The sequence below is a fragment of the Glycine max genome, chromosome 11 (genome assembly GCF_000004515.6).
Source record: "Glycine max cultivar Williams 82 chromosome 11, Glycine_max_v4.0, whole genome shotgun sequence".
Lineage (NCBI taxonomy): Eukaryota > Viridiplantae > Streptophyta > Magnoliopsida > Fabales > Fabaceae > Glycine > Glycine max.
In genome coordinates, this window is record NC_038247.2 from 10,879,651 (window position 1) to 10,905,819 (window position 26,169).

The 26,169-nt window shown below is 31.5% G+C and overlaps 4 protein-coding genes across 5 annotated transcripts; 2 read left to right on the plus strand and 2 right to left on the minus strand.

Moving 5' to 3' along the window:
• The first annotated feature begins 7,083 nt into the window (after positions 1–7,083).
• Positions 7,084–8,656, plus strand: LOC100776886 (transcription factor MYB59). Of its 2 annotated transcripts, none has more exons than XM_041006732.1 (3): positions 7,084–7,340; positions 7,407–7,536; positions 7,800–8,656. In XM_041006732.1, exons 2-3 carry the CDS (start codon positions 7,508–7,510, stop codon positions 8,353–8,355), a joined length of 585 nt encoding a protein of 194 aa, XP_040862666.1. In that variant the 5' UTR covers positions 7,084–7,340; positions 7,407–7,507; the 3' UTR covers positions 8,356–8,656. The 2 variants fall into 2 exon arrangements, with proteins under 2 accessions (XP_040862666.1, XP_025980194.1); XM_026124409.2 differs by having other exon boundaries at positions 7,114–7,332.
• A 2,396-nt stretch (positions 8,657–11,052) lies between these two features.
• On the plus strand, positions 11,053–15,078 carry LOC100527607 (protein-tyrosine phosphatase-like). The gene is made up of 9 exons (NM_001251695.2): positions 11,053–11,262; positions 11,343–11,428; positions 11,783–11,830; positions 11,946–12,034; positions 12,690–12,743; positions 13,236–13,303; positions 13,423–13,472; positions 13,636–13,733; positions 14,614–15,078. The coding sequence occupies exons 1-9, from the start codon at positions 11,204–11,206 to the stop codon at positions 14,716–14,718; spliced, it is 657 nt and encodes a 218-aa protein (NP_001238624.1). The 5' UTR covers positions 11,053–11,203; the 3' UTR covers positions 14,719–15,078.
• Positions 15,079–15,394: 316 nt separating this feature from the next.
• LOC100777419 (aquaporin TIP1-4) lies at positions 15,395–17,045 on the minus strand. Its single transcript, NM_001255778.3, has 3 exons — positions 16,843–17,045; positions 16,366–16,616; positions 15,395–15,949 (listed from the first exon to the last, which is right to left on the minus strand). The coding sequence occupies exons 1-3, from the start codon at positions 16,973–16,975 to the stop codon at positions 15,575–15,577; spliced, it is 759 nt and encodes a 252-aa protein (NP_001242707.2). The 5' UTR covers positions 16,976–17,045; the 3' UTR covers positions 15,395–15,574.
• A 5,625-nt stretch (positions 17,046–22,670) lies between these two features.
• Positions 22,671–23,009, minus strand: LOC100778481 (uncharacterized). Its single transcript, XM_006590932.4, has 2 exons — positions 22,819–23,009; positions 22,671–22,717 (listed from the first exon to the last, which is right to left on the minus strand). Exons 1-2 carry the CDS (start codon positions 22,937–22,939, stop codon positions 22,671–22,673), a joined length of 168 nt encoding a protein of 55 aa, XP_006590995.1. The 5' UTR covers positions 22,940–23,009.
• Positions 23,010–26,169: the final 3,160 nt, after the last annotated feature.

The window sequence follows — 26,169 nt, forward strand, 5'->3', positions numbered from 1 at the left end:
AACTTATTGACATTTTGGTTCAATGGTAACTTATTGACATTTTGGTCTAATCTATTCAACAATCATGCTGACACTACATTTTCGTTCCTATGTGTCATGTAAGTTTTTTCATTAACAGTCATTAACAGAAGTTAACAGATGGATGGATTTATCGCATTTTTTTCACTTTCGGGGACTAAAATTTGAATTTGCATCTTTTGGAAACGAATTTGTCAACATTTTACACATCTAAGGGATGAAAATAACTATTTATCCTATAAAAAATTCATAATAAACTTTTACCCGAACCAACTATACAATTTATATTACAAAATATAATCGATTAATTAAGTGAAATTAAGTTTTGTTTCACCAATGCTATGGTAGACCATGTTAATAGGTGGTTTATGATAGAATATGATATAAAATTCTCCAATTAATCTTTCAGCAATGCAGGAAATTTGTGTTAAGTGTAATTGTTGTATGTTTAAATGTTCTGTAAATGGGTTTAGGTATCTCTGGTACCTATTATTTAACAAGATTTTTTTATTTGCGGACAAAAAAATTATTGTTATTATACTAAGAATTGTAAGTTAGTTAGTTGAGAAAAACATGAGTTATTATAAATTCTTCCGTATATATTTTCAATTGTTATGAATAAACAAAATTAATCTTGTTACTATAGATAAATCAAGATTTGAGTTGTCCAAGATTAGGGTTCCTATGCAATTAAAATACCATGAAAAATGAGTGAATATATATAAAAAAAAATCTTTAACACTCAATTCAATAATAATCTTACATAATTGCATATTAAATACTTAATGTTATAACAACATTGGTTATTCGCCATATACATATGCATGAGAGTTGATTTTTTTTTAATCAAAAGGGGAGATGGAGAGCCGCAAAGAAAAAGTATAGGTTGACATCCCAGCTATTTTGGCATCCCAATCCCTATCTCACCAAAAAGATTCCCCTTCAAATATATTAATGAACTGAGATATACAAAACAATTTAGGAGGACCAAACCATACCCAAACGAGTTAGACTAAGAAAATCTATAGAAAGGCAACTCCTGCCTGTACTTGAGGAACTGTTGAACAACAAAAGATGGAGGGGAATCCCACCAAGTATACCCAGAAGACTGAGCACCAAAAGAAGCAAGTTTAGCAACACAAACATTACCTTCTCTGTAAATATGTGATATTCTAAAATTAATATGATTAATGTGATTTATACAATTCATCCAACGATTGTATATAGACCAGTGCACTGATTTTGGGTGGCTGAAAGCGTGGAGGACTAAGGTTGAGTCAGTTTCCAACCAGAAGTGCTTCCAATTGTAAAAAATTGCTCTTTCAATAGCCAGAACAACAACCATAGTCTGATACTTTACATGAGAGTTGAATTGGATTACCCATAAAGTGTGACACAGGTGGTAAATAATTTGAGCAATTTAAGCATACATTAGAGATTTTATCTTTGGCTATATGAATGTATCACACGTGGTAAAATGAATTTTTTCTTAACTGATACTTTACTTTTTTTAGAAATTGGTCTCATAAATTCCAAATGACAAAATACTTGCTATGAACAAAAAATAAAGAGTTGAATTGGATTCATATGCCTGGAGCCCAAACCCTCTCTTGAACAATTATATATTAGTATAATACTCCTCTTATGTTGTTTGGTGCTTTAACCCTATGGGTTGTTTACCTGCTTGATTAACCTTAGATGCAGGGCAGATTGGTATGATGGGTACTGTTGATATGTTTTTTGGGGCTGTTGTTTATGTTCGGGTGGTTTTTCTTTTTGGAGGTATGCCATTTTTTGGGTATGGAAAGACTTTATACTTTTTTGGATTTTAGATGAAGAACTACTGCATAAAGGGGTGGTTTAGACGAAGGGTTTCTCAACAGGGGTCATGGCTTTGCTTTATGTACAACTTGTGCATTCTTTTGCTGGATTTTCTGATGTATAGTTTATCATTATTATCTTTAATGAAAGTTTTATTCGCCGTTTAAAAAAAATTAGTATAATATTAAAATGGTAACTTTACTCTCAACATAGATACGATTTACGGTTCATGTGTTTAGTTTATTTTTGTATAACAAATATTGATTTCGGTCAACATTTATGATTTCTGGCTGTCTTAATAGTTCGGCTTGTGAAAGTTTACGGACTGAGCTTAAGGGTGTATGTAAGTTGACTTTGGCTAAATTCAGGATCAACTTAATTTATTTTTGAATGATTTAGTTTGATTTGGTTGGATTATTCATTTAAATTTATTTATTTTTCTTTTTTAGAACTATTATTTTATATCATGATTCATCCAAATATTTAATATAATTAATATAATATTATCAATATCTGAAAGTAGAAAAATTGATTTATTTAATACCATAATATTCTAAAATAAATTAATAAAAATTAAAATAAAATATTCTTCAACGAGATTTATTATAATAGTATGAATCATATCATAATAATTATTTCTTACAAATTAATTTTTTACAATAAGTTTTGCTACAACTAAATTTACCGAAACAAATAAATAAATTATGATATATTAATATTATAAACATGACTAAAAAATTAAATATGAAAAAAAAGTAAAATAAATAATAATGAATCCAAAAGTAATACATTAAGAAGTTCCAACAGGTGCAATTCCATCACTTGGAGTCTCAATATTAACAGTATTTAAACTTAAACTAAACAACTCTAAAATTTTTGATTAATTCGATTTGATTTTAATCATATTTATAGATCTAGACCCATGAAATGACCCAACGAATCGATTTGGGTCAATTCAAATTTATGAATAACCATACCTGTCAACACTCCTAATTGAGCTCGAGGTAATGCATAATAAACAAGGATAAATTTACAAAGGAAGTAGGCGGCTTAGCCCTTGACTATTTTTTTTTAATTTAATTTTAAAAAGTTTAATATACATTTCAGGATAGTTACTTTCTTTAGTAATTATTTTTGTTTGGCATCTAGTCATGAAAATAATTTCATTTAAGTTTTCTGAGAAAATATTCAATTCCTTTTTTTTAGTCTTTAGCTCTTATTGTAGATATAATTGCATTTTTTTTCTTTCTCTTTTTAGATAAAATGCACAAGTTTCGTTTATTTTATTTTCCTTTTATAATTTGTTGTTCCTATTTAAAACCTACCATCTCAATTCCATTATAATTGTTGTTTTAAAATTAAACCTAATAAATAGATAAAAGATAGTAATAATAATTTTACTAAATTAATCTTATCATCATTAATTTGTTTTTAACTTTTGTTGTCTGCGTCTTTAATATTATAAGAAACATAAGTGAAAAACACAATTAATGTTACATTGAAAAAATAAACTAATAATTATTTTGACACAAAAATTTTCTACAAGATGATTATTATAAGATGAAGGAAGTATTTGCTTTTGCAATTTAATAGTATCCTCTTGATATTAATTTGAGAATTAAGTATTGTTTATAATCACTTGATAATGGGACATAAAGTATTGATAACTTAAATTCTGATGCACTGATAAATAATTAAGTTTTATTATAAATTCATGAAAATTATTAAATTTTTTTATAAGTAAATGTTAACAATTATTATTAAAAGACTACATTTTCTCCCCTCATCTCTTAATCAAACAAATTAAAGTCTAATTAGATTTCCTCTCCCCCTCCTCTTTTAAACCAGTAAGTTTCTTAATTTTTATAATTGATTGCTCTTAATCTATAGCTCAGTCTCTAGTAACAAATTCCACCAAATGTTACTTTATGTACCAGTACCAATCGACAGTGGTAACCTAAATTTTAAAATGATCATAGGTCTTTTCCTTTCCAATTTGTAATTTGTAATATTAATAAAAACAAATCCAACAAGTTATATTTTAAATTTACTTATATTAGTTTTATTTTGACCTTTTAAATCATAATCAACCAACGGCGAGATATGTGGCCTAGTTGATAAATTGAATTTTGTATGAGGAAATTTACTTATAATATAATTCAAAAATATAAAATTGATTTAGTGATTAAAAAATAATGAAGGAAGAAGTGATAGGAGACAGCATAAAGGTTTAAATATCTCCAAATTAGTATTTCTAATAAAACTAATATTTGTTGATAAAAAACAATTTATAATACAATTCAGATAGCATAATATTTGAGTGACATGAGTGTAAAAATTATATTGCATACTAATTAGTGCAACATAACTTTGGTTTAAATAAGTTTTTGATTCTTAATATATATCCGAATTTTGCATTTGTTCCTTAATGAATTTTATCTTCGCATTTGTTCCATGATAATTGAAAAATTTTGTTTTAGGTCCTTGCCAGTCTTTTGTTAAATGATGATGTATCTGTTAACTATTTTGAAATACGATTTGCGGCAATTTTAAAATTTCCAATAGTCATCTAAAGAATTAAATTACAAGGTATGGCGATTTAAAAATTGACAAAATCAATTAAAGCAATAAAAAACACACATGCAAAAGAGGTTACCTTCCCTCATTGATGTGGTGAGATTTTATTGGATCATTTTGTTTCCTAAGGTTCATATCAATAAACAAACCTGTCTCTTTCTTTCCTTTCTTTGGAACCAACATCATCTACGAAGGCTTTTCCCTTACCACCATCTATGGTGTTGAGCAGAGTCGTCTTGTTGTCGTTGTCCAAGTCCAATCTTCTTTGTCGAGTAGAATCGCCCCATCGGCACCATCTAGGTTTAGTCCAATGCCAAGATCAGGATTTTTTGCCTTGAAACCTAGATCAAGAGCATCAGCCACCCAAAACTGTGTTGTCGCATCTTAATTGATGTCATCACTGGCTATCCCCCACCACCTTGCATCCCTCATGAAGGTAGATCTGGCCTTGGATGCAAGTCATGCGGCGGATCTGGTCTTGGACGTTGTTAAAGGATTGAATCGTGGGTCTTTGATGAAGAAATCAAAGAAGTTAATGGGGGTGGAAAAGAATGCAATGACGAGGTTGAGGCATAGTTGGCCAAGCACGTTGTTTCCAAAGGCACCAAGGTCGTTACCAAATTCACAAGCTCTTGATTGGTTTTGTGTTTTGATTTGGGTTTGCTTTTGACCCGATTTGATTCACATTTAATTAGAATTTATTTTCTTGCTTGTAGATGTAAAATTAAAGCTTTATTTTTAAATAGTATATTTTTGTTTTTTTGTTTTGTGCTTTTGTGAATGGTTTTATGGTCAAAGTGTCTTTGCGCCTTCTTTGGTTTTGTGGTAGAGAAAATATTTGAATTGGTTGTTCAACCTTTTACATTCCCTCTAAAATATTTCTCTTATGTCCATTATGGAGTTTCCCTAGAGTGATGGATTGATCACTTTTAATTGAAATGCAAACAATGTTGGGATGAAATATTGATCTATATGGATAGTATATTTGGTAGAAGTGCTTTTTATGATTTAATTGCCCATTTATGGGTGAAGGGATATGGATTAGCATCAGGAAGGATCCGTCACCCGAAATTTTAGTTGACTTTGACCGGCTATAACCATCATAAATTATAATTATAATTGCAAAATAATAATGACCGACTTCTAAACAAATATTGATAATTTTGAAGTGACACAAATCACATCATTAAATATTTAACGGACACATTATCATTTAATTGGCGATAAATACCTAAAGCAAAACTTTTCAAATATCAAAAAATAAATACAAAAAATAATTATATTAAAAAATAAACAAAATTTAAATATGTATTAAAAATAAAAACATATATAATTCTATAACTTTTTTATTTATATCATCAACCTTGATTTTCCACGAGAAGCATTATGAACTGTTAGTTAACGACATCTATATTTAACAAAAGTGAATCAAATCAAATGGAAAACATTCCTACAAATGCCAAATTCGAAACAAACATTTTCTTCTGATTCTTTTATCTATTTTTTCCCTAGCTTGGCGGGGCACATGCATAGGCACATCTAATCTAACACCTTTAAAGTTTAAATCCACTCCATACTCCATAGCATCCTAAGGGCTTTGATTCTATTTTATTTAATTTATTCACGTTGCGAATTATTTATTTTCCCGAAATGGAATTGAAGAGCCTAAAGTGGACCGACAAAATCGTAAATCCGGTTGGTTGCTGGGACACCAGGCCAACATTTGTTATTTGTATAGTACAATACGAGTGACAATTTTTCATCTGAATTAATATTAATAATAGTTTTTGGGATTTTCACTTTGTATTATAAGTAAAGATCGCCTATATATAAAACATCTCAATGATTTCTTCCTATTCTCCACTTTTAAAATTTGATTTGTCTACTTCGACTCTCTCCTATAGAAAAACCTGGGCCTCCTCTTTTCTAAAGTCAAGAAGCGCATCAATTGATCAAATTGTATAAGAAAACACCAAGTTGCTTCCTAGAGTCATTTCTCTCCACCCATTCATGTTATGGGATTCATTATATAATTCCTTACCTTTTTACTCAATGTACATTATTAATTATTTTCAACTAAGTATAGCTCAGTTCACTCTAAACTCACCTTTGCAATTTTTCTTCTTCCGAAACTCATATTTTAGTATTTTACACAAATATTATCAAATCTTACTCTCATTCTATTAATTTAAAAATATTCTTCAATTGATTGAGATTTTATTTCTAAACTCTTTTTTATTTCTTATATTAAGTTTTAATCAAAGACACTTAAGAAAAAAATTACTTTTAAATTTAATTAATAAAATTAAATGATATTAGCCAACTTTCCTAATTCCTAATTGATACAAAACCACTACTTGTTAAACTGATAATGAATCCAAAATAGTAAATTTGTTACATCAACCATGGCAAACCTACGATGAATAATGATTAATTAGCACTCGGTGATGATGGTGCAAATCAAAGCAATCCCGAAAAGTTACATTGAAAGATTGATCTATTCCCTTCCCTTGATACTATTTATTTAATTATATCCTTTGTAATAGGTGACATCACCATCCAGATCATTGCCCATAGCAAATGTTGAATGTGCATGCGTGCACCACATGAACGGTGGATATGCAAGCTTGCTTATTATAAAAATACACCTTATAGAATGTGAATAGTGAGAAAACCACATATAAATACCACTAGTACCCGCATAGGTCTCCGTAAGTCTTCTATCAAGTAAAGAATTAAAGTAGCAACAAATACTCTTCCCTACACTTGGCAGAAAAAAAATGGTTCAACAAGAAATCCGAAGGGGTCCCTGGACAGAACAGGAGGACTACAAATTAGTGTATTTTGTTAACATGTTTGGAGATCGTAGATGGGACTTTATAGCAAAGGTATCAGGTTTGAAGGTGGAGGGAGACTGTAAATAGGTATGAATATTTGGACATGCTAAGTTATACATGAAGCACCCCTTTAACCACCTCACTTTGTTGTAGGTTTGAATAGAACAGGTAAGAGTTGCAGGTTACGGTGGGTTAATTACCTCCACCCCGATCTCAAACGAGGGAAGCTCACACCCCAAGAAGAACACCTCGTCATGGACCTTCATTCCAAATGGGGAAATAGGTTTGAGAACCATGCAGAAATAATTAAACTATAAGCTACCTACCTTCCAATCATCATCACTCATAATTTTAATTAATTTTTTCCTACCATACAGTACTATTAGTATTAATTAGTTCTTTGTCTTATGTTTTTTTTTTTATAGAATAGGATATCAAAAGATTTATAATAATTTATATACATTGAGCTAGATCGTTTGACACCTTATTTTGTTAATTAGTTACTTTGAATTTTTTTCCTTAATTACTTTGATGATTCCTTTGCAGATGGTCAAGAATTGCTCGCAGGCTACCAGGGCGAACTGACAATGAGATTAAGAATTATTGGAGGACTCACATGAGGAAAAAGAAGGCTCAAGAGAAAAAGCATGCATCAGCAGCATCGCCTGTTTCTTCTAGTTGTCAATCTTCACTGTCCTCAAACAACCATGTTGTGGATTCACATGCTTCCAAAGAGGTTGGAGAAGAGAGTTGTTATGACACAGGTGGATATGATGATGGCATGATGATGGGTTTAATTGGTGGTGAAAAGGGGTACTCCATGGATGATATATGGAAAGATATTATGTCAGAAGAAGAGAACAACATTTATAATAATAATCTTCAACCTGTCTATGAAGGGCATAGTGAAGAGGGATGCAACTTCTCTTGTCCACCACCACCAATGATTATGCCTTCTCCACCATCATGGGATCAGTACAACATTTCTTCTCAACCCTTATGGGTGATGGATGAAGAAGAAAGTAATAAGATGTTATTCCCTACACTAAGTGACCAATATTTTCCTTACTATGAACAAGGGAACGCATTTCTAACTGGCTAATCAGGAGATTCTTTTTTTCTTTTGTCCTTAAAAAAATTATCAATATTTTGTTCTTATGTGTGTGCCATCTGTCACAATAAGAAGGCTTAAGTGTTAACCTGTACAGCATAGTATCTTTGAGCTTTCGGCATGGTCCTCCATAGTGTGACACAGCTGTAATCGATCTCAAATGTAACTGTAGTCTATGTCAAAATGTGTTTGTGGTTTTACTTTAAAGAAACATCCAATAGGGAAAGTGTTTATGTTCTGAATTATGTAAAATATACATCAAGCACTTATGCAAATTCAAGTTTTAATCTAATTTGAATGGATGCCTATCAATTATAGCACTTTCATTTTTAATTATATTAAATTAATATCAGCCACTAGCTGCTAATGCGTGAATAATCTATACACACCTTTCCAATCAGAACCGTATAAGATGCACGACACTTGGATCGAGCAGAAGTCAACTTTGCGCATTAATAAACTTATGGTTCTAGTTTATTATGGGAAAATAATTTTGCATCTTAATTAATTTTCGATTATATTTTTCAAGAGATAAATGAGTGTCATGACACATTAATTAAAAAATTTAGAAAAGAAAGATTTTAATTGAGATGTGTAAAACTATGTTGTTTATAATATTTTTAATATTCTTTTATGATTTTTATAATAAATATTTTATTTTTTAATATTTTTTAATTAATTGATTATACAAGTGTTATTGGAGCTTGCTGATTTTGTTTGATGAGAGTGATTTGTAATAATATACTATGTTAATGCAACAATAGAAGAGGTTACATCACACTTGATTTTCAAGATGTTATGTGTTAAATTGATTTTTGAATTTTAAAATTATTAATGAGGTAGAAATTAAATATATTTTAAATCATTAAATTTGTTAGGAATTCGAAGTATGTTTCGTTACTTTTTTTCCTAAGAGAAATTGTTGCGGCAAAAATTAAGTGTGCCAACTTTATGCCACACGGCCTAATGGCTTTTTATGGCAACTTTATTTTTTTAACATCACGTAGCTCACGTTCCTTACGTTTCTTTTTTATTTTTGGATTACATTACTCTTGGTGTATAACGACAAATGCGAAGGGAAACAAATATAGTCAGTACATGAATATTTAAATTCAAAAAAGGAAATAATATTAAATTTGTTAATATAATTAATAAAATCAAAATCACGTGAATTCACCCATTTAGATTTTATATTCATTATTGGAATTTAAAATACAATTACTTAAATTTAAAATTAAATATAAATAACTAAATTTTCATATAAAAACATTTAAAAGTAAAATTTAATATAAATAAAAAATAGTTATATTAAAGAAATGTACTGGGGAGACATTTTTTCATAAAACAACACGTGTCAAAACTTTTTCAATAACAGTCTAAACATTTGTTATAAATTATAGATTCGAACTTTAGTTATATTAATTATTTAGAACCAAGAAGTAGATATTTTTTTCTTCTAGTCCTGACTTAAATAGTCTACTTTCAGTACTTCGATTAAACTGGAAAATTAGATTAAAGAAGACGCACTTCTAAGCTGAACTGGACACCACTTATCACGATTTTTTGTTAAAATTGACCTAACAGTAACATTTTTTTTATAATTATCTTTGTAAATAGGAGCACTTACGTATCATCCAATGATAAAAAACATACTAGTAACAATCAAACTTAAACATTAATTATAAGAGTGCTTCAATTCTTTATAAAGAAATTCCATCCACTTGAGATGAGACTGATAACTTTGATTGAATTTTGAATTGTATTGTTCGAAATTTGTTTCAGTTATTGTGTGTTTGGATTCAATTCACAGACACATGTATTTTAATTAATTATATTTTTGAGGGGGCGTATTTTAATGTTTTTCACATTAAATTCGTACAAAAGATGCAAAAGCTGCTTATTCTTGCTTCATGAGTGTGATCCGCGTTGATATTGGATGGACGTACATTCAAATATATTGCTAGATAAATTAAGGTATAAAAGTGTCAGATGTATTGAATTTCTTGACATGAGACCTAATATTTCTCAATGATAATATTATCTAGTTTTGATGTAGTAATGCCGTAATCTTATTTTGAATTGAAGAGTGATTCATTTTTCACGAATGCATTTTAAAATTATCCACATAAGTAGTGTTGACTTGCTCAACATTTACAATTTAAATTAATCCATAACTTCATACTATAAAGAGATCCATTACAAGAATAATATGAAAAGAAATAAAAGATGATTAATTTATATAATATGAGTGAAAAATGATTAAATTTTGTGTTATTTAGTTTGAGAGAAAAGAAATAAAAGATGATTAATTTATATAAAAAAAATTGACGAATGATATCCTAGAGACTATGGTAGGATTCATCAATATTTTGTTCTTTTTATGCAAATCACAAAAACCTGGCTTTTATTTGTTACATATCTAATTGTGATGACCAAACCCATTGTCATCCATCGAATCATTACTATTTGAAAACTTAAAATATTATTAGCATTCTACTTATTTAATTTTCGCTCATAAACAACAAAGATCGCATCAGAAAAAGCAATTCATATGTTTTTCTAACTATTAAAATGAACAGATAAAATTAGGAAAATATTTTTCATTATATCTCGAATTAAATTGCCTTTTATAGAAACTATTTATGAGAAAAATACATAAAAAGTACAAGTGAACCCATGGCATAGGTTGGTAACGGGGTGGCCCGCGACTTTACTAAGCAATTAAGGCATATACCCATATCATATTGAGGTTGCAGCGAAGACGAAGAGGAAATGAAATGAGCATATCCTAATCCAGTTATCCATAATTTCATAGGCATAAACGAGAAATTGAGAGAGAATGTCTCGTATCTCTACACTCTATCTTCTCGCTTACAACTCCTTTCAGGCCATTGGATGGTATGGTACCGTACAATACAATCCTTGAGGCTTCATCTCTTTCTTTTTTAATTACTCACTCTCTTATTTCTCTCTCGCAGGACGATTTCCTTAACTAAGATTTTGTACAATCTTCTCGTCACTGCATCCATCAAAGGAACCTATGCTTCCGCCGCCAGCTTAATCTGTCAGTTCATTCCTAAACTACCCTTTTCGCAATTCAATTATTCAATACATTGTGATTTGTGATAAACACGCACAGCTTATTTTGTTTTTAGTCGTTTTTTTCATTATAATTTGGGTAAACCCAGAAGGAAAAGGGGAGAGATGGCACTTTCCAATTTCCTCTGCTAACAAATTAACTAATAACTAATATTTGTCGATAAAAAAACTTATATACACTACTTGGCCTTATCTCTAGTCAACCCGTGACTAATGGTCTGAGGCTAAAATGGATTAAAATAATAGGGATCAAATGAGTAATTAAACATAATTTTTTTTATCGTGTTTGATAATTGCTCTGCTTTGGTATTTCTGCAAGGTTTTCTGCAATGCGCTGCATTCTTGGAAGTTATACACGGAGCCATTGGTGAGTTTTACTTCTGCGATTGAGATTGAATTGTTCTGCTAGTAGAACACGTTTAAAATTTAAGAAGCAATGTTAACGTTTTTTTTTTTTTTTTTTGTGGTGGAATGAATTTCAGGCATTGTGCCCAGCGGGGTTTTGCTTCCTCTTATGCAATGGGGAGGAAGGACGCACTTTGTGCTTGCCATTGTTAGGAAACTTGATGAGGTTTTATGTCTCACTTTCAGTTCTTGTCTTTTAGTGTTGCCATATATATCTATATAGCACTAAAATGGAAAGTGTTACATTTTTGGTTTAATGTTTGTTTATTTTATTCTGTAAGTGCGACATGTGTTGGCAAGATTCATTTAAATAATGTAATGCCATTTCTGGTCACTTTCATTTTCACATGCTCTTGGTCATGGAATGAAGCCCTACATGAGTTTTTGAAATTGTTTAGGTTGAACACTTTAGTCTAGATTTTAAAATTCCTAAGCTAGTTTAGTCTTTTTTTTTTAATCGGCAAATGATTGTTTCTTAGTGTTTATTAGTGGGAGGGACTCGAACCACAACCTCTCCTTCCCCCCTTCTTCCTTTAATCATCAAGTTAACCTTATAACTCTCTAGTTAGTTTAGTTTGTAACTTTATAAAATGATATTTACTTTAGTTCTTTTAAAAAATATAGTAAGATAAGACTAACATAAGTGATTTTTTGTAAAGTCAGGGACTAATCTGAATTAATAGAGATTTTTTAAAATCTTAGGGACTGAAATGCATTACCCTTAAATCTTGAGGACTAATCTGAAAGTTTACTCGTGTATGCAATGATTGACAATCAGATACTGATGCTAACTTTGGCCTTTTGTTCCATGTTTTCTGTAGCTTCAGGAATTACCTTCAGTTTTTATCACTTTTCTTGCATGGAGCATGGGGGAGGTAATTTGTTTATTTGTTTTTATTGAATGTAGTTCATTTAGTTTTCTAGCATTACCTTCTTGTTTAAAGCAGCAATTCATGATATGTAATGTTACATACTCATGTAAGTATCACACCGAAAAAAGAGACATTGTTGATAATGTCTATGATGTTTTTATCAGAGCAATAATAGGAAAATGACTTCTAGGTTAACTTTTCAACAGATTTTTTAGTATGATCTGAATTTGAGTTGTCCTTTAATGTTCCCAAACCTTTTTTTTAACTCCTAGGTTATCTATTATATAGTGTAATATAGGTTTCCTATTATTTTTGTTTCTTTTAAATAGAATATCTGGTTTGTTTATGGTGTACTGTAGCCTGGTTTTTTTTCCTTCTACCACACTAATGCTGTGTTATGTCTGCAATCCATGAAAATTATGGTATAAAAGAAATATAACATGGTCATTTTCCAAGTAAGAAAGATGACTGGGACCGCAATCTTTGGAGATGCAGGTCATTAGATATTCACATTATGCTTTCGGTTGTTTGGGAAATTGTCCTTCTTGGATGACCTATCTCAGGTATTTTTCTATCTTATACCATATTCTCTAAAGTTGTAGAAATATAAGGTTAATATCTTCTATTATATTAATAGAACACTCTTTTCAAGTATATGCTTATTGCTTTATCCTTTAATTAGGTACACTGCGTTTATTGTGCTGTATCCTTTGGGAGTGGGTCCTGGTGAAAGTGAGTTCATAAATCAATATCTCCCCTCTACCTCTAATTTTTGTTTTTGAATGAATTTTAAATTGATTTTTACTATTATGCTTGACTTCTCACCCATTCCTTTCTTAATCAAATGTCATCACCTTCCCTTTCATAAAGTAACTGATCTGTTGGTATAATGCAGTATGGGCTATGTACCAGGCTCTTCCAGTTATAAAGGAGAAGAATCTCTATGCAGATTCCTTTTCAAGCCTCCCATTTAGCTATTATGATTTCCTTAAGGTATAAGTAATCAATAACCCATAATCTCTAACGGATCTGGTAGTTGACATCAATTATTTATGGGTTTTTTGCTTCTCCTATTGATTGGGCCATTGATTTCCGGAAACAAGAGAGGAAAAACATATAAATAAGAAAAGAAAGCTTAAAAATAGTTGCGTCTATGCATTTGGGTCAAGAGCTTACTTAAGGATGTGTTTGGAAGAACTTACTTAAACTCAATTTTACAAGTACTTGTGTTTGGGAGAGCTTATGATCTGTTCATAAGCTGTTTTTTTCCCCACTTATTTCAATAAACTCTTTAGGATAGTTTAGAAAAACCACTTATAACTTATTTGAAAAATGTTTAACATTATATCTTTGTTTATGGAAACAACTTATATATAAACAGTTATATAATAAGCACTTAATCAATAACTGCTTAGTTGAGCTATTTACCCAAACAGGCCCCAAGTTCTTGTTCAATTAGGGCTTATCATATAAGCATTTAGCATAAGTTATTTTTACAATTAAAGAAGAAATAAGATTAACTAATTGCCTATAAGCTTTTGCTGCCTTCATAAATTATTTTGGAGAACTTATTGAAATAAACTCAAAACAACTATGAATATATCATAAGTTATTTTTATAAGTTTTTCCTAACATTTATACAGGTACTTATGTCATAAACTTACACAAGTGTTGATGCCATAAGATAAGTCCAAATGAACTGTACATAAGCTCTTCCAAATGCACCTTAGTGTTGGGAACTGACTGAAACTGGTTGTTTGCTGTATATCAAATGCCCTTTTGTTCCTTTTCAATTCAATTTTGCCTATTTGTAACTTATCTACATCCGTGAATTGTTTATTCTTTTAATTTATGCTCCATTTCTGTCATTCAGGTGGTACTTATAGCTTATCCATTTCTCTGGTTCAAACTTTACCTGCATATGTTCAAGCAACGACGTACAAAACTATATAAACGCCATGACAAGAAAAGGGCATGAGGAGCTTTACAAAACTCCATTCATCTTGGTCAGTGAATGGAGTCATTGAATTGATTATTGAACTTCCGAACTTGTAATTTTAGTTCCACACACGAAGTATTTTGTGAAAAAAATTAATAACTTTCGGAGACACTCGTTCAAAATTTATTTATTTGCTACTATTTTTTTTTTCTTGACAAGATAAGAGTGCCAACTGCCAAATAATGGAATTGTTGCTTTCGATTATGATTAAGATGGTAGTAGTTAGAAGAAAGACCGTGATTTGTAATATATTGTCTTTTATTTTTATTTTTATTTGGTCTTAAGTTATAGACTATGAGTGGCTTTTAACTCATTGAATCAGAGCTCGTGTGCGTGACTATCGCTAGATTAAGAATTTTTTTACGCATAGTGAAAATCAAATGCCTATTTTCTTATTAAAAAGATCGTTCTTACACATTCTGTAAAGATTTCTGCCCCATAAGTTTATATTGATAATTTGATATATACAATAATAACTAGTGTTGATTAATAATGGTAGCTTAGCTTGTTTATGAAATGAATTAAGTTCATTCTTATTCTTAAATATTGCATTTTGAGTTGGTTGTTATTTGTTAATGGTTATGAACTTCTGGATAGTAAGCATTATAAAATATATTCTCTCCTTAAAGGATCATTTATATGAACAAGAGGATGTAAAGTTTGGTTAAAACTTCGAAGTTTAAATGTGGCAATTACTTGGTAAATGATCTTGGAGAACAAGACGAAATGTAACAGAAATCAAAACAAGGGAATGCAAACAACAAAGCACTTCATGGGAAGCAAAGAACCATCATCCCCGACCCCCAACTTTAAACTCTAATAGGGAATTTAGGTCCTAATAATCTGTTACAGGAAGATGTTCATAAGAGTTAGGGGTGATGAAAAAAGTCTCATATATAATGGCAGCAATAGCGGAACCAATTAATGGGCCAACCCAGTAGACCCAGTGATTAGCCCATGTCCCGCTAACAACAGCAGGTCCAAAAGAAACTGCTGGGTTCATGGATGCACCATCAAAGGCACCACCTGCCAAGATGTTAGCACCAACAATGAAACCAATTGCAATTGGAGCTATTATCCCAAGGTTACCCTTCTTTGGGTCCACTGCAGTAGCATACACTGTGTAAACCAAACCAAAAGTCATCACAATCTCAAAAACAAGTGCATTTGCGGCTCCCACCCCAGGAGACAATGAGAACGCAGATGTTTCCTGCAATGAGCGCGCACACAAAAAAAAAATATCACTAAAATTAGCATGTCTTGATTCATTTTAGAATGAATAAACGAGTAATCCTAGCAACACACTTCTTATGTAGTCTCTTGTATCCGATTAAAATTTATTAAAAATTAGAAAATCAGGAGTAAAGTCCATTGAATAAGGAGTGAGTTCCACTTAATAATGTGATTTCTAACAAATTTGAGTTAACCGTGTAGAGTGTGTTAGCAAATAGCAAGAGTATCAGAAAGTACGGAGATAAGATAAGTTAAGTGACTAAGGAAGAAAAGGTAATAAATTTGATCCTCCTAAAAAAAACTATAAATTAATATTTCCCGATAAAAAAAAAAACTGTCACAAAGTATGTTAGTAACATTTCTCATGGACAAAATATATGTAAAGTGTCTTACCAATCCACCAGTGGCAAATTTAAGGAGCAAGCAAGCAACTACAGAACCAAGCAACTGAGCAATCCAGTACAGAATGCCTCTGAGGAGGGATATGTGGCCACCAATAAAGGCACCAAATGTGACAGCAGGGTTAACATGCCCACCTGAGATGTTAGCACCAACAGAGACCGCAACAAAAAGAGCAAATGCATGAGACAGGGATGCTGCCACCACCCCAGCTGGTGTTGCCGAACCATTGTCTGTGAGTTTGTCTGCCAAAAACACCCAAAAGAGTTCATAGAGTTACTGCATGGTTCAAATTGTCAATGAAAACAAGACAGAGAGAAGAAGAATTATAAGGTTGGATGAGTGGTAAAAGCCTAAAAGGAGAAGGTGAGAAAGGTGACGGGTTTTTGCTAAAAAAAATTAACAATTAACATTTATCGATAAAAAAAAAAACGGAAAAGAAGAGTTGTGCACAAATAAATAAGGCCTTACTATATGCCATGCCAGAGCCTTCTCCTGCAAAGACAAATATTAGCATTGAGATGAACTCAGCAAGAGCAGCCTTAAGCGCATCCGCTTGGCCAAACTCTGAAGGATTTCCAATGGCAATTCTAGAAATCGGCATCTTTTTTCTATGCTCAAAGATTTCAACTATAAGCTTATAGTAGTAATGATAATGCTTTGTGCTTAGTTAACTTTTGCTCAAATACTGGTTATATATACCAAGGGCCTGCTGCTGCATTTCACGTTGCTTAACTTGTTGCACAAACAACCACGTGGGAAAATGAAAAAAGGAGAATTTTTTTGGTATGATAAAATTATACAATCATTTATAAAAATAGAAAGTTCTATAAATTTTTTTGAATAAATAGAAGAGTTTAATTATAATATATCTTCAGTATTACTTAATTGAAAATCGCTTTAAATATAATTTTTAAAATAATTATTACAATTATTGATAGATGATTAAATGATTAAACGATGCTCATTACATTTCAATTAAATTTTAAATAGAATTTGTCATCTTTGAAGAAAAAAACTGGTCGGGGCCTCCCTTTTGTTCCCGTGAAGCCACGTGTACGGTGTGATGTGATGTTATGAAACTGCATCACCGACTGATGACCAATTCGTGATGATGGGTCCTTCAATTAGCTTTAGGACCAACCAACCGACTTTGGGTTGTTTACATGAGGGTGGGACATTGCTACCGTTGGCTACTTGTGCTGAATTTCATGAGTTTCATTATTTATTCATTTTTAAAATTTAAATGATCCTTATAAAATAATTTTATATTTTCATTTAATTATAATTTATTATTTAATTATTTTAAGATAATTATTTTATAAGTTAATAAATTTATTATATATAATAAATTGTGATATGATAAACTGTAATTGAATAATTGTGTAATTTTTTTTCTTTTTTTTATCAGCACTTCTTTAAATTTTATTTTTTTTCCTTTGTTTTTGTTGGATCATTCACCTTATTTACATTTCTCCCTATTTTTCTCTCTTAATTGCAGACAAGACAAGAAAAGAATTGCAAGAATATAATTTTTCATCCATTGTCATTTGTTATCTATCGTTGCCTTAATCATATTTTGTTTGCAAAATAAGTTTAATAAATTCTAATGTGCTTAGTGGAGGCTGTGGAGCAGTGAATGGATAGTTCTAAATTCTAATGATTCCACGTACAAGGAGATGATTATTTTTTAAAGTCAACCTCCCTAGACCTAGGCTGGCCCACGAAATGAAGGGCTCCCATTGGCAGCTATATTTTGACTGTAAAGTTGTCATGTTTATTGATAGTTGCGAAACAGTTGAGAAAGGAAAAAAAAAGGTGAAAAATGACAAACTAATTGCCTTGTGCCCATGGAGGTCATTGTATTAGTTAACGATTATCACTATGTTACATCAGTCTTAAGTTTTAATAAGTTTCAGTGGTTTTCTTATGGATCGGACTGATCCTAAGCTTTGTTTTATCATGCAAAAACTAAAATCAATTGTTAGAGGCTTAGAGCAAATTGAAAATTAAGTAGGTGATTGGATTTGGTATGTAGCTTTGGGAAAGATGAGATTAGGTGGGTTCAATTTGAATACCTACTGTGAGATGTGGTGGTACTCATGCATCGAATTTTAAAATAATAATCCACGGTTTAGCAATTAAATCTAAGCCTCTAACATAACTGCTAACTGCTATTCAAATATATTTGTCTAAAAATATAGTAGATTAATAGCCACAAGTAATTTATTAAAAAGGGTCCTGTCATATTGCCTCTTCTCTTCCTTTTTCTGGCCCTTTCAAAATTGACTTAATTTGCAAGCCTATCTACTTTATTTATTTATTATATATGGCTTAAAGGGTGAATACTTTAAACCAAGCTGTTACTTCCCTTGTATTGATATTGGAATGACAAAGAATAAAGCAACCGCTTAGTGGGTGTTTAGTTTATAGTTTTTTTTTTTTTAATGATGGTATTGATGTGAGGTGGCTTTGTTGAAAATGGTAACTAACTTTTGTCATGGACTAAGAGCACATATAAGATAAACATTTTTCTATCAACATTATTTATTTTATATCCAAGTATCAATCAAAATTTAAACCTGAATCGTTTAATTAATTGACACGAGTTGTTGTCACCTATTTCAACCGTTGATAGTGTTTAGTTTATCTTTTGTAAGATATTATATTCCAATTCACACATTTGCAACAACATAGTTTTGTACATTCCAATAATTTTTTTCCTTTTAATTCTTAAACTATTGTCCCAAGAACACTAATTAACATTTAACTAAAGAAAAACGTGTATTAATGAATTGAAAAATCGTGAGTTACATTGAATCCATGTTTTTTCCAAACACATCCTTAATCCAATCTAATTGAGCCAAAGATTCGTGAAAATTAATGGATTTCAGGTAATTAAAGCTTTAACATTGGCAACCGTGTTATAATACGTGTACTGTAAATCCCCCAACGTGCAACTGGATTTGCTTTCATCGTGATCCCACAATTCTTTTTCTTCGGTCTTATGGGAATTTTTATGGGTACTCTAATCTGTTTATTGTTACTTTTATTTACTTAGTTTATAAAATTAATTACAATCTCATTGATTTTCTAGTTAATGGATATTATAGCATTTTTATTATCTGAAATGTACTCCTGTCACCTTAGAGAAGCCAAAAAAATATTTCTAAAAGTCTGAAAAGTTAGCAGGATTGAAGAATACTATTACAAGACATTATCGATATAAAATGAAGAAATGCGGACAGTAAACTTACTACGGTTAAAGACCAAAAAGAATAAACCTTTTTTTTTCTTTGAAAAGAGAATAACCCTTACTGAAGTTATATTTTTTTGCTCAAATTCACACAATTATTTTTGTTGGTTAGAAACTGAAAGCATGTGTTTCGTGAACTAGTTAATACCTCCAACATTATTGCCAGTCAGTAAACATTTTCTGTGACCGCAATTATGCTTTTTGATGTCAACAGAGTTAAACAAACTGGCGAAAATTCAATAGCGAATTATTTTCTTGCCAAAAAATCATTTTGGTAAAAAAAAAAAGTGGTAGATTCAATAACATCTTGCTAGATTAAAGGCTAGCAAATTGTTAAGGAGGTAGGCTTGATCAATTTGCGAAAACTATCATTTTGCACCAAGACCAACCGCAGCCCAATTCAATGGTCGATATATATAGAATATAGAATCATAAAAAATGAAAACAATAAGTAAACCCTATTTGAAAAACTAAAGATATATAATTTTTTAAATGGTTATGTAAATACTAACTTTTAATCTCAAGTATTTATGTATGTCCTATGCTTTAAATTTTGAAAATGTGAACTATTCTCATTATATATGTACTAATACGTGTTATATAGTGTGCAGATTCCTTGTTAATCCTATTCTTTGTTGTACATATAACATACACATAAGTTTCGCCCATCATCTATTTTCTTCATTTAATTTTCCAAAACAAACGATTGCTACTCGATTAGGCTTTAAAACACGAGAAAAACGAAGAAGGATGAAATCGGCAATATGATCACTTCTAGGATCCAGCATTAAGAAGGTTTTTAACTCTGAAAAAACAGCTTAGTGTGAACTAAGCAAAACAGTTGGTCCTCATGAATGTAGTCATAAGATGCCCTCAAGATACTTACTAAGTGAAAACTGGATAGTTAAAAATATTAGCAAGGAAAACGTACACCATTAAAGACATCGATTTTCCTCAAGATTATGCTGGATGCATAACACGAGAAACTCAAGGATAAGTATTAACAATGAAGGAAATAACTTTTTAAATCAGAAATTACTAACTTATTGTGGATTCTCTCAACCAGATTTAGGTAAACAACCTCCAAAACTGAAAATAAGAACATGGGATACAGACTTGGAGAGACTATCTAGAGCATCTCTCTTCTGTTATTACAATCCATAAAATCAAGTCAAGCAAAGTAATCTTGACAAACCTAACATAAAATGCAAAGCCAGGCAGATGTCACGATTCAGAAGTCACCTGGAATAAATATGAACAAAACAATGTCCTATTATCAGAATCCATAAATTTAGATGCATGCCTAAGAACATGTGATAATCAGATAAAGCATACAAACAATCAGGTATATAAATAAAAAACAATGTAGAATCAAAGACAATGATAAGTTATTGCTCATAATTCCTCAATTCAAGCCAAATGATTATCATTCAAGCCAAATTGAAGACAATAATGAGTTTCATTTGTGATAAGCCAAAGGTGCCAATTATAAACAATTTACTTCCATCAACTCGGAAATTATTTTCCTGTCCAGAATATCAGAAAATGGAGGCTGATATGAGCATTGAACAAGACCAGGATGCTAACATAGTTGATCAGGTCAATAGTTGGGTCAACAACAAACTGAGGAAGAGGTTTTTATTGCTAAGAGCATAGCAAAGCTGGAAGTTAATAAACCAACCAGATTTAGAGAATAGTCAGGGATGTAATTTTTGGTTACCAATTCTGTTAGGAAATGCAATACACACAGAATTCTATTATGGTATGCAGTGCAAACAGTATAAATAGGATGAAGATATGAGAGGAGATGGATTGTTGGAATAAATCAATTAGTGCTTTCATTGAGATCTCATGGCTTCTATGCACTCAGTCTGTGGATGATCGATTGGACAAGCAATAACAGACATCAGTCAACTGCAGGAGGGACTGTTGGTCAGATCTGGGATTGAGTATGACGGGGTTCTTGAGAGGTTGGATCAGGCAAATCCAAAATCCAAACCCAAATGCACTCAAACTCAAATGAAGAAGCAAAAGCATAAGCAAAAACAAATTCAAATGTATTATTTATCTCAAAATTAATACATAGCATTTGACAAATTAGCGAGGAATGAACCAGAGTCAAGGGGTGCATTTGCACACCCTCAAGTATACATTACTGTCTATGCACAACACACACATTTCCAACACACCTAGCCAACCCAAGCAAACTGTTCAGAGATTGACCCAGGCTCAAATTCAGGCAAGGCGTGAAAAATGCCTGTGTTTTTACTGTGACGACAATATACTGTTGGTCATAAATGTTGAGCTTCAGTGCATGTTCTTAATGTTCTTGCTTCTGATGTGATGCTTGAGAGGAAATTGGTTCAGAACTCCAGATTTGGTGCCAAAAAAGTTATAAAGGAGTTTGCACGCATTTACTGGTATTCCATCACGGCAAACATTGTGCTTCAAAGAAGCTACATGGGAAGATGAGGATAGCATAGGTTCTACTTATCCTGACCTCAACCTTGAGCACAAGGTTGAAGTGGATGGGAGGATATTGAAATGCGCAACAACCAAGACCAAGATGCTACAATAGCTCATCAGGTCAACAGTTGAGGTCAACAGCAAACTGAGGAAGAAGTTTCAATTGCTAAGAGTTAAGAAACCAACTAGATTTAGAGAAAAGTTAGGGATGTAATTGTTGGTTACCAATTCTGCTTGGAATTATTAGGATATGCAATGTGGACAGATTCTGTCAGAATATCTATCCAGTGTAAACAGTACAAATTGGATAAATTGAGAGGAGAGGAATAATTGAAATAAGTCAGTGAATTTTCATATCTCTTATTATTTGTTTTCTATTCGCCACTTTGAATTGCTACCACAGTCAATAATAAAGTATCATTTATATGTACAACAAAATATCAAATAGAACTCATCATTTTCCAATACATCAAAATTCGGAAAACTACACAAAATAAATCTACAAGCTCCAGTGACACACTCATACCAAATATCAAACAACCGAAACATAAAATGAAATAATACACGCGCATAGGGTTTACCTTTTGTGCGCCTTAACGAATTTGGAATTCTTAGCCTCTTCCTCTGCGAAAAACAAGAGACGGTGAATTACAATTACATAAAAAGGAAACACGCAATTCAATTCATCAGAGAGAGAGAGAGAGAAATGGAAGTGGTGGTTTTACCGGTAAGGCCAAGGGAAAGTTTGGTGATTAGAGCTCCGGTGACTGCGAATCCAACGAGGAAGGGCCAGTTGCGTTTCCACTCGCGCTTGAAGAAAACGGGCCATGGATCGAACTTTCGCATTTTTCTTCTCTCTTTTTTTAACGCTGCTAATGTCTCGTCTTCGTTCTTTGTAGTTGCTGGCGCTGCAGCTCCCAAATCGAATATCTAAAGGGGTTTTAATTGGGCTCAAACATCGCCCTGTGGGTTTTAAGGCCCAAATTGGTCTTTTTCTTCGGCCTTTGTTGGCCTTTTCCTTCTTTGTACCGACGGCCTATAATAATGCTAGTCTTTTTTAAACAAACAGATTTGCTGCATTAAACTTACAAGTAGAGCTTTTTATTATGGATTGGTTGCCTTATTCATAATGCACTTGGGGTGCACTAAGCAAATAATGGATGTGTTATGTGACTAAGTTTGCCCACATAACATGCAACCTGCCCAATAAGAGTGTGTTTGGTTCCCCATTGAAACCACATTCAACGGGATTTTCCTATTTTCCAAGATAAGAAACTAGAAGCAAGTCCCTTGATGCTTTAGAAAGAAAGCTAGTTAAGCTCAACGTAACTGTTATTCAAAATAACATTAAGTTTACATTTTAAACGGACTTTGTTTTTGGAAGTCCACAACCGTGTTGTTTAGCCTACAGATTAAACGAACCGGCCCACATCCGCAAATTAAAAATATAAAACCATTTTTAAGAAAATCTAAAATTTAACCCATTTTTGAACCGTTTTAGAAACAAAGGTCTAATAATACCAAATTAAAAAATTGACTAAAAAAGAAAATGAGTGTAGGCTAACATTGATATTGGGGGGTGGGTACGTAGGCATGGTATGGAAGTGTCTGTTTTGGATTTTTAATGTTAGACGTGGGCTCGTATTACTTGTATTCTGCTTACTTGGCAGTTTGGTATCTGGTCATATTGGTACATCTTGTACCAGATCTGACTTTTATTAATAAAATCGTTTTGCCTTTGTTCAATTTTATTTATCCAACTCAAACAAGTTTTGTGTTGAGTAGATTAGAGTTGGTCACGTAACTGTCGCTTAGCCTATGATAAAGCAGCATTAGTGTAAGAGTAAGACTGCCCATAATAATGTTGGGATCCATGTTCCTTAATTATTCTGCCACATCAACATATATCCTACGTTGAACATGACCTACTTTTGCATTCCCTTGATAAGAATCTTGAGATCAAAGGTGTGAAGATAAGAATTTTGAATTACCTTGCACCTATGGTAATGTATCAGTACGTACTTTTGAATTAAAGACCGCAATTAAAAGAGGTGTGTGTTGATCAAGAGAGAGGCATATTCAGGTGAAGTTTATGTTCTTTGTCTGGCTGCGTCTTAAATGCGAGTAAAACTCAGGGCTTCAGACCGCAACTTAAGTTTGATTCAATATTTATTGTGATACACTACTAGATTCATGTGTTTTGAACCATGGATTAGTAGTGTCTGCGAGTAACTTGCAATTATGCCACTTTTCTTTCTTTGCGCTAATTTTGCGTCAACTTGTCTATATGTAAAGAACGCCATATTAGACAGAAGAAACACGAAGCAAAAGAATGTTCAGCCACTAACAATAGAGTTGAAAGGGTCATTGGGTAACGACCTCAATGATCAGAAAATATCAAGGACCATGGTCCATAGATGATTTTATAGATTAAACTCATTTACTAATTAATGCAATAAATATATTGTAAAAGTCACCTAGGTAAATAGGTAATGTCATTGTAGGCTTGTGCACAATTTTTCACCACTTGCCATTTTTTTCCACTCTGTCTTTTACAGAACTACAATTCTGTGAGTGCCGTTGCTTAATAACTAATAAAATTCAAAAGGCAGAATGAATGTAAGGGAGACTCGAACCTGCATACATAGACTCAAGTCAATTAGTGGAATTAATACAAAGAATCGCATGAATGGGTAGAAAATACGAGTACAAGACGAGGCATTTTTATTTTGGGTCTTCTTCGGCAGTGCCGTTTGTGGACTTCTCGAATTGGAAGCTAAGTTTGTTTGGCTAGGAAACATTGTGGCTTAGTTGGGCTTTAAGTTGAAGTCAAACTGTCAAAGCGTACGTAGCTCGCAGCCTGAGGAATGTCAGCTACCAATGGGAAGTGACTCTTCTTTTCTTCTTTTCTAGACCTTAAGTGATTCTAGAATCATGTAATATAAGAGAAATGCTAATCTAGATTTGTCAAATTCGCAGGAATTATGAGTTTATTCCGTTAAAACATATTGTTATATATCTTCTTTTTTAAAATAGTATTTATTTTTAAAAAATAATACGTTTTACAATAGCGTATTTGATCCTCTACTTATTTTCTAATACATGAATTTCACCAATTATATTTTCAATATTTTTTTCACTATTGGTGTGACTTTTCTGTGATTAACCGGTCTTAATAAAATATTTTTTTAACCACATTTTTTTTATCACAACACTTATGAGATTAATGGGTAGTCATCATTGGCCAATCAATTATCACTATCCGCATGATACTCTTAGTGGACAACAAAAATAGTTATCAACTTGGTCAGGGTTGTTATCTATAAAACAAAATACATAATTATAGAAAATAAGTTACATTCCATTCACCACACATGTATCTTAAACAAATATTAAATTTCCTTTCACTATTAGAAAATAGGTTTTTAACATAAGTTATTTAGGAGTTTCAATATTAATTATTAATTGATGTTGAAATTACCGACTTAAAAGTCTCAACGTTAACATTGATTTTCAAAAATCGATATAATTAAATTACATAACATTAGTTTTCTAAAAAACTGATGTCGTATAGTAAGAAATGGAAAAAAAAAATGTACAAAACAACATTGATTTTTAGTAAAACTGATATTGTTGTTGACTGACAACATTGATTTTTTTTTAAACCGATGTTTTTTGTAATTTTTTCTAATATTATGTCTATCTTTTTTAATTAATCCAAATTAACTTGTAAATTGAAAAGCAGAACCAGTTGAGACAATTTTTATCAGGCAGTTCAAATTTTGTTTATAATATATAATTGAATATTTACTATAAATTAAAATAAATAATTAAAGTAATGAAAGCCAATACATAAAATCATTTATAACCTAATCTAAATTAACATAACTCTACAATTCTAAAATTACTAGGACTATCGTTGACATCCAATGCATTACGTAGTACCCGCACTCAGTGCTTCCTTCTTGCTTATTACACTAAATTGAATAAGATATTTAGATATTCAAAGTTAACCAAAAATTAGTGTATAAAGTAATAAAATTTAATTTTTAAGGCATCAAACATTGTTTAAATGA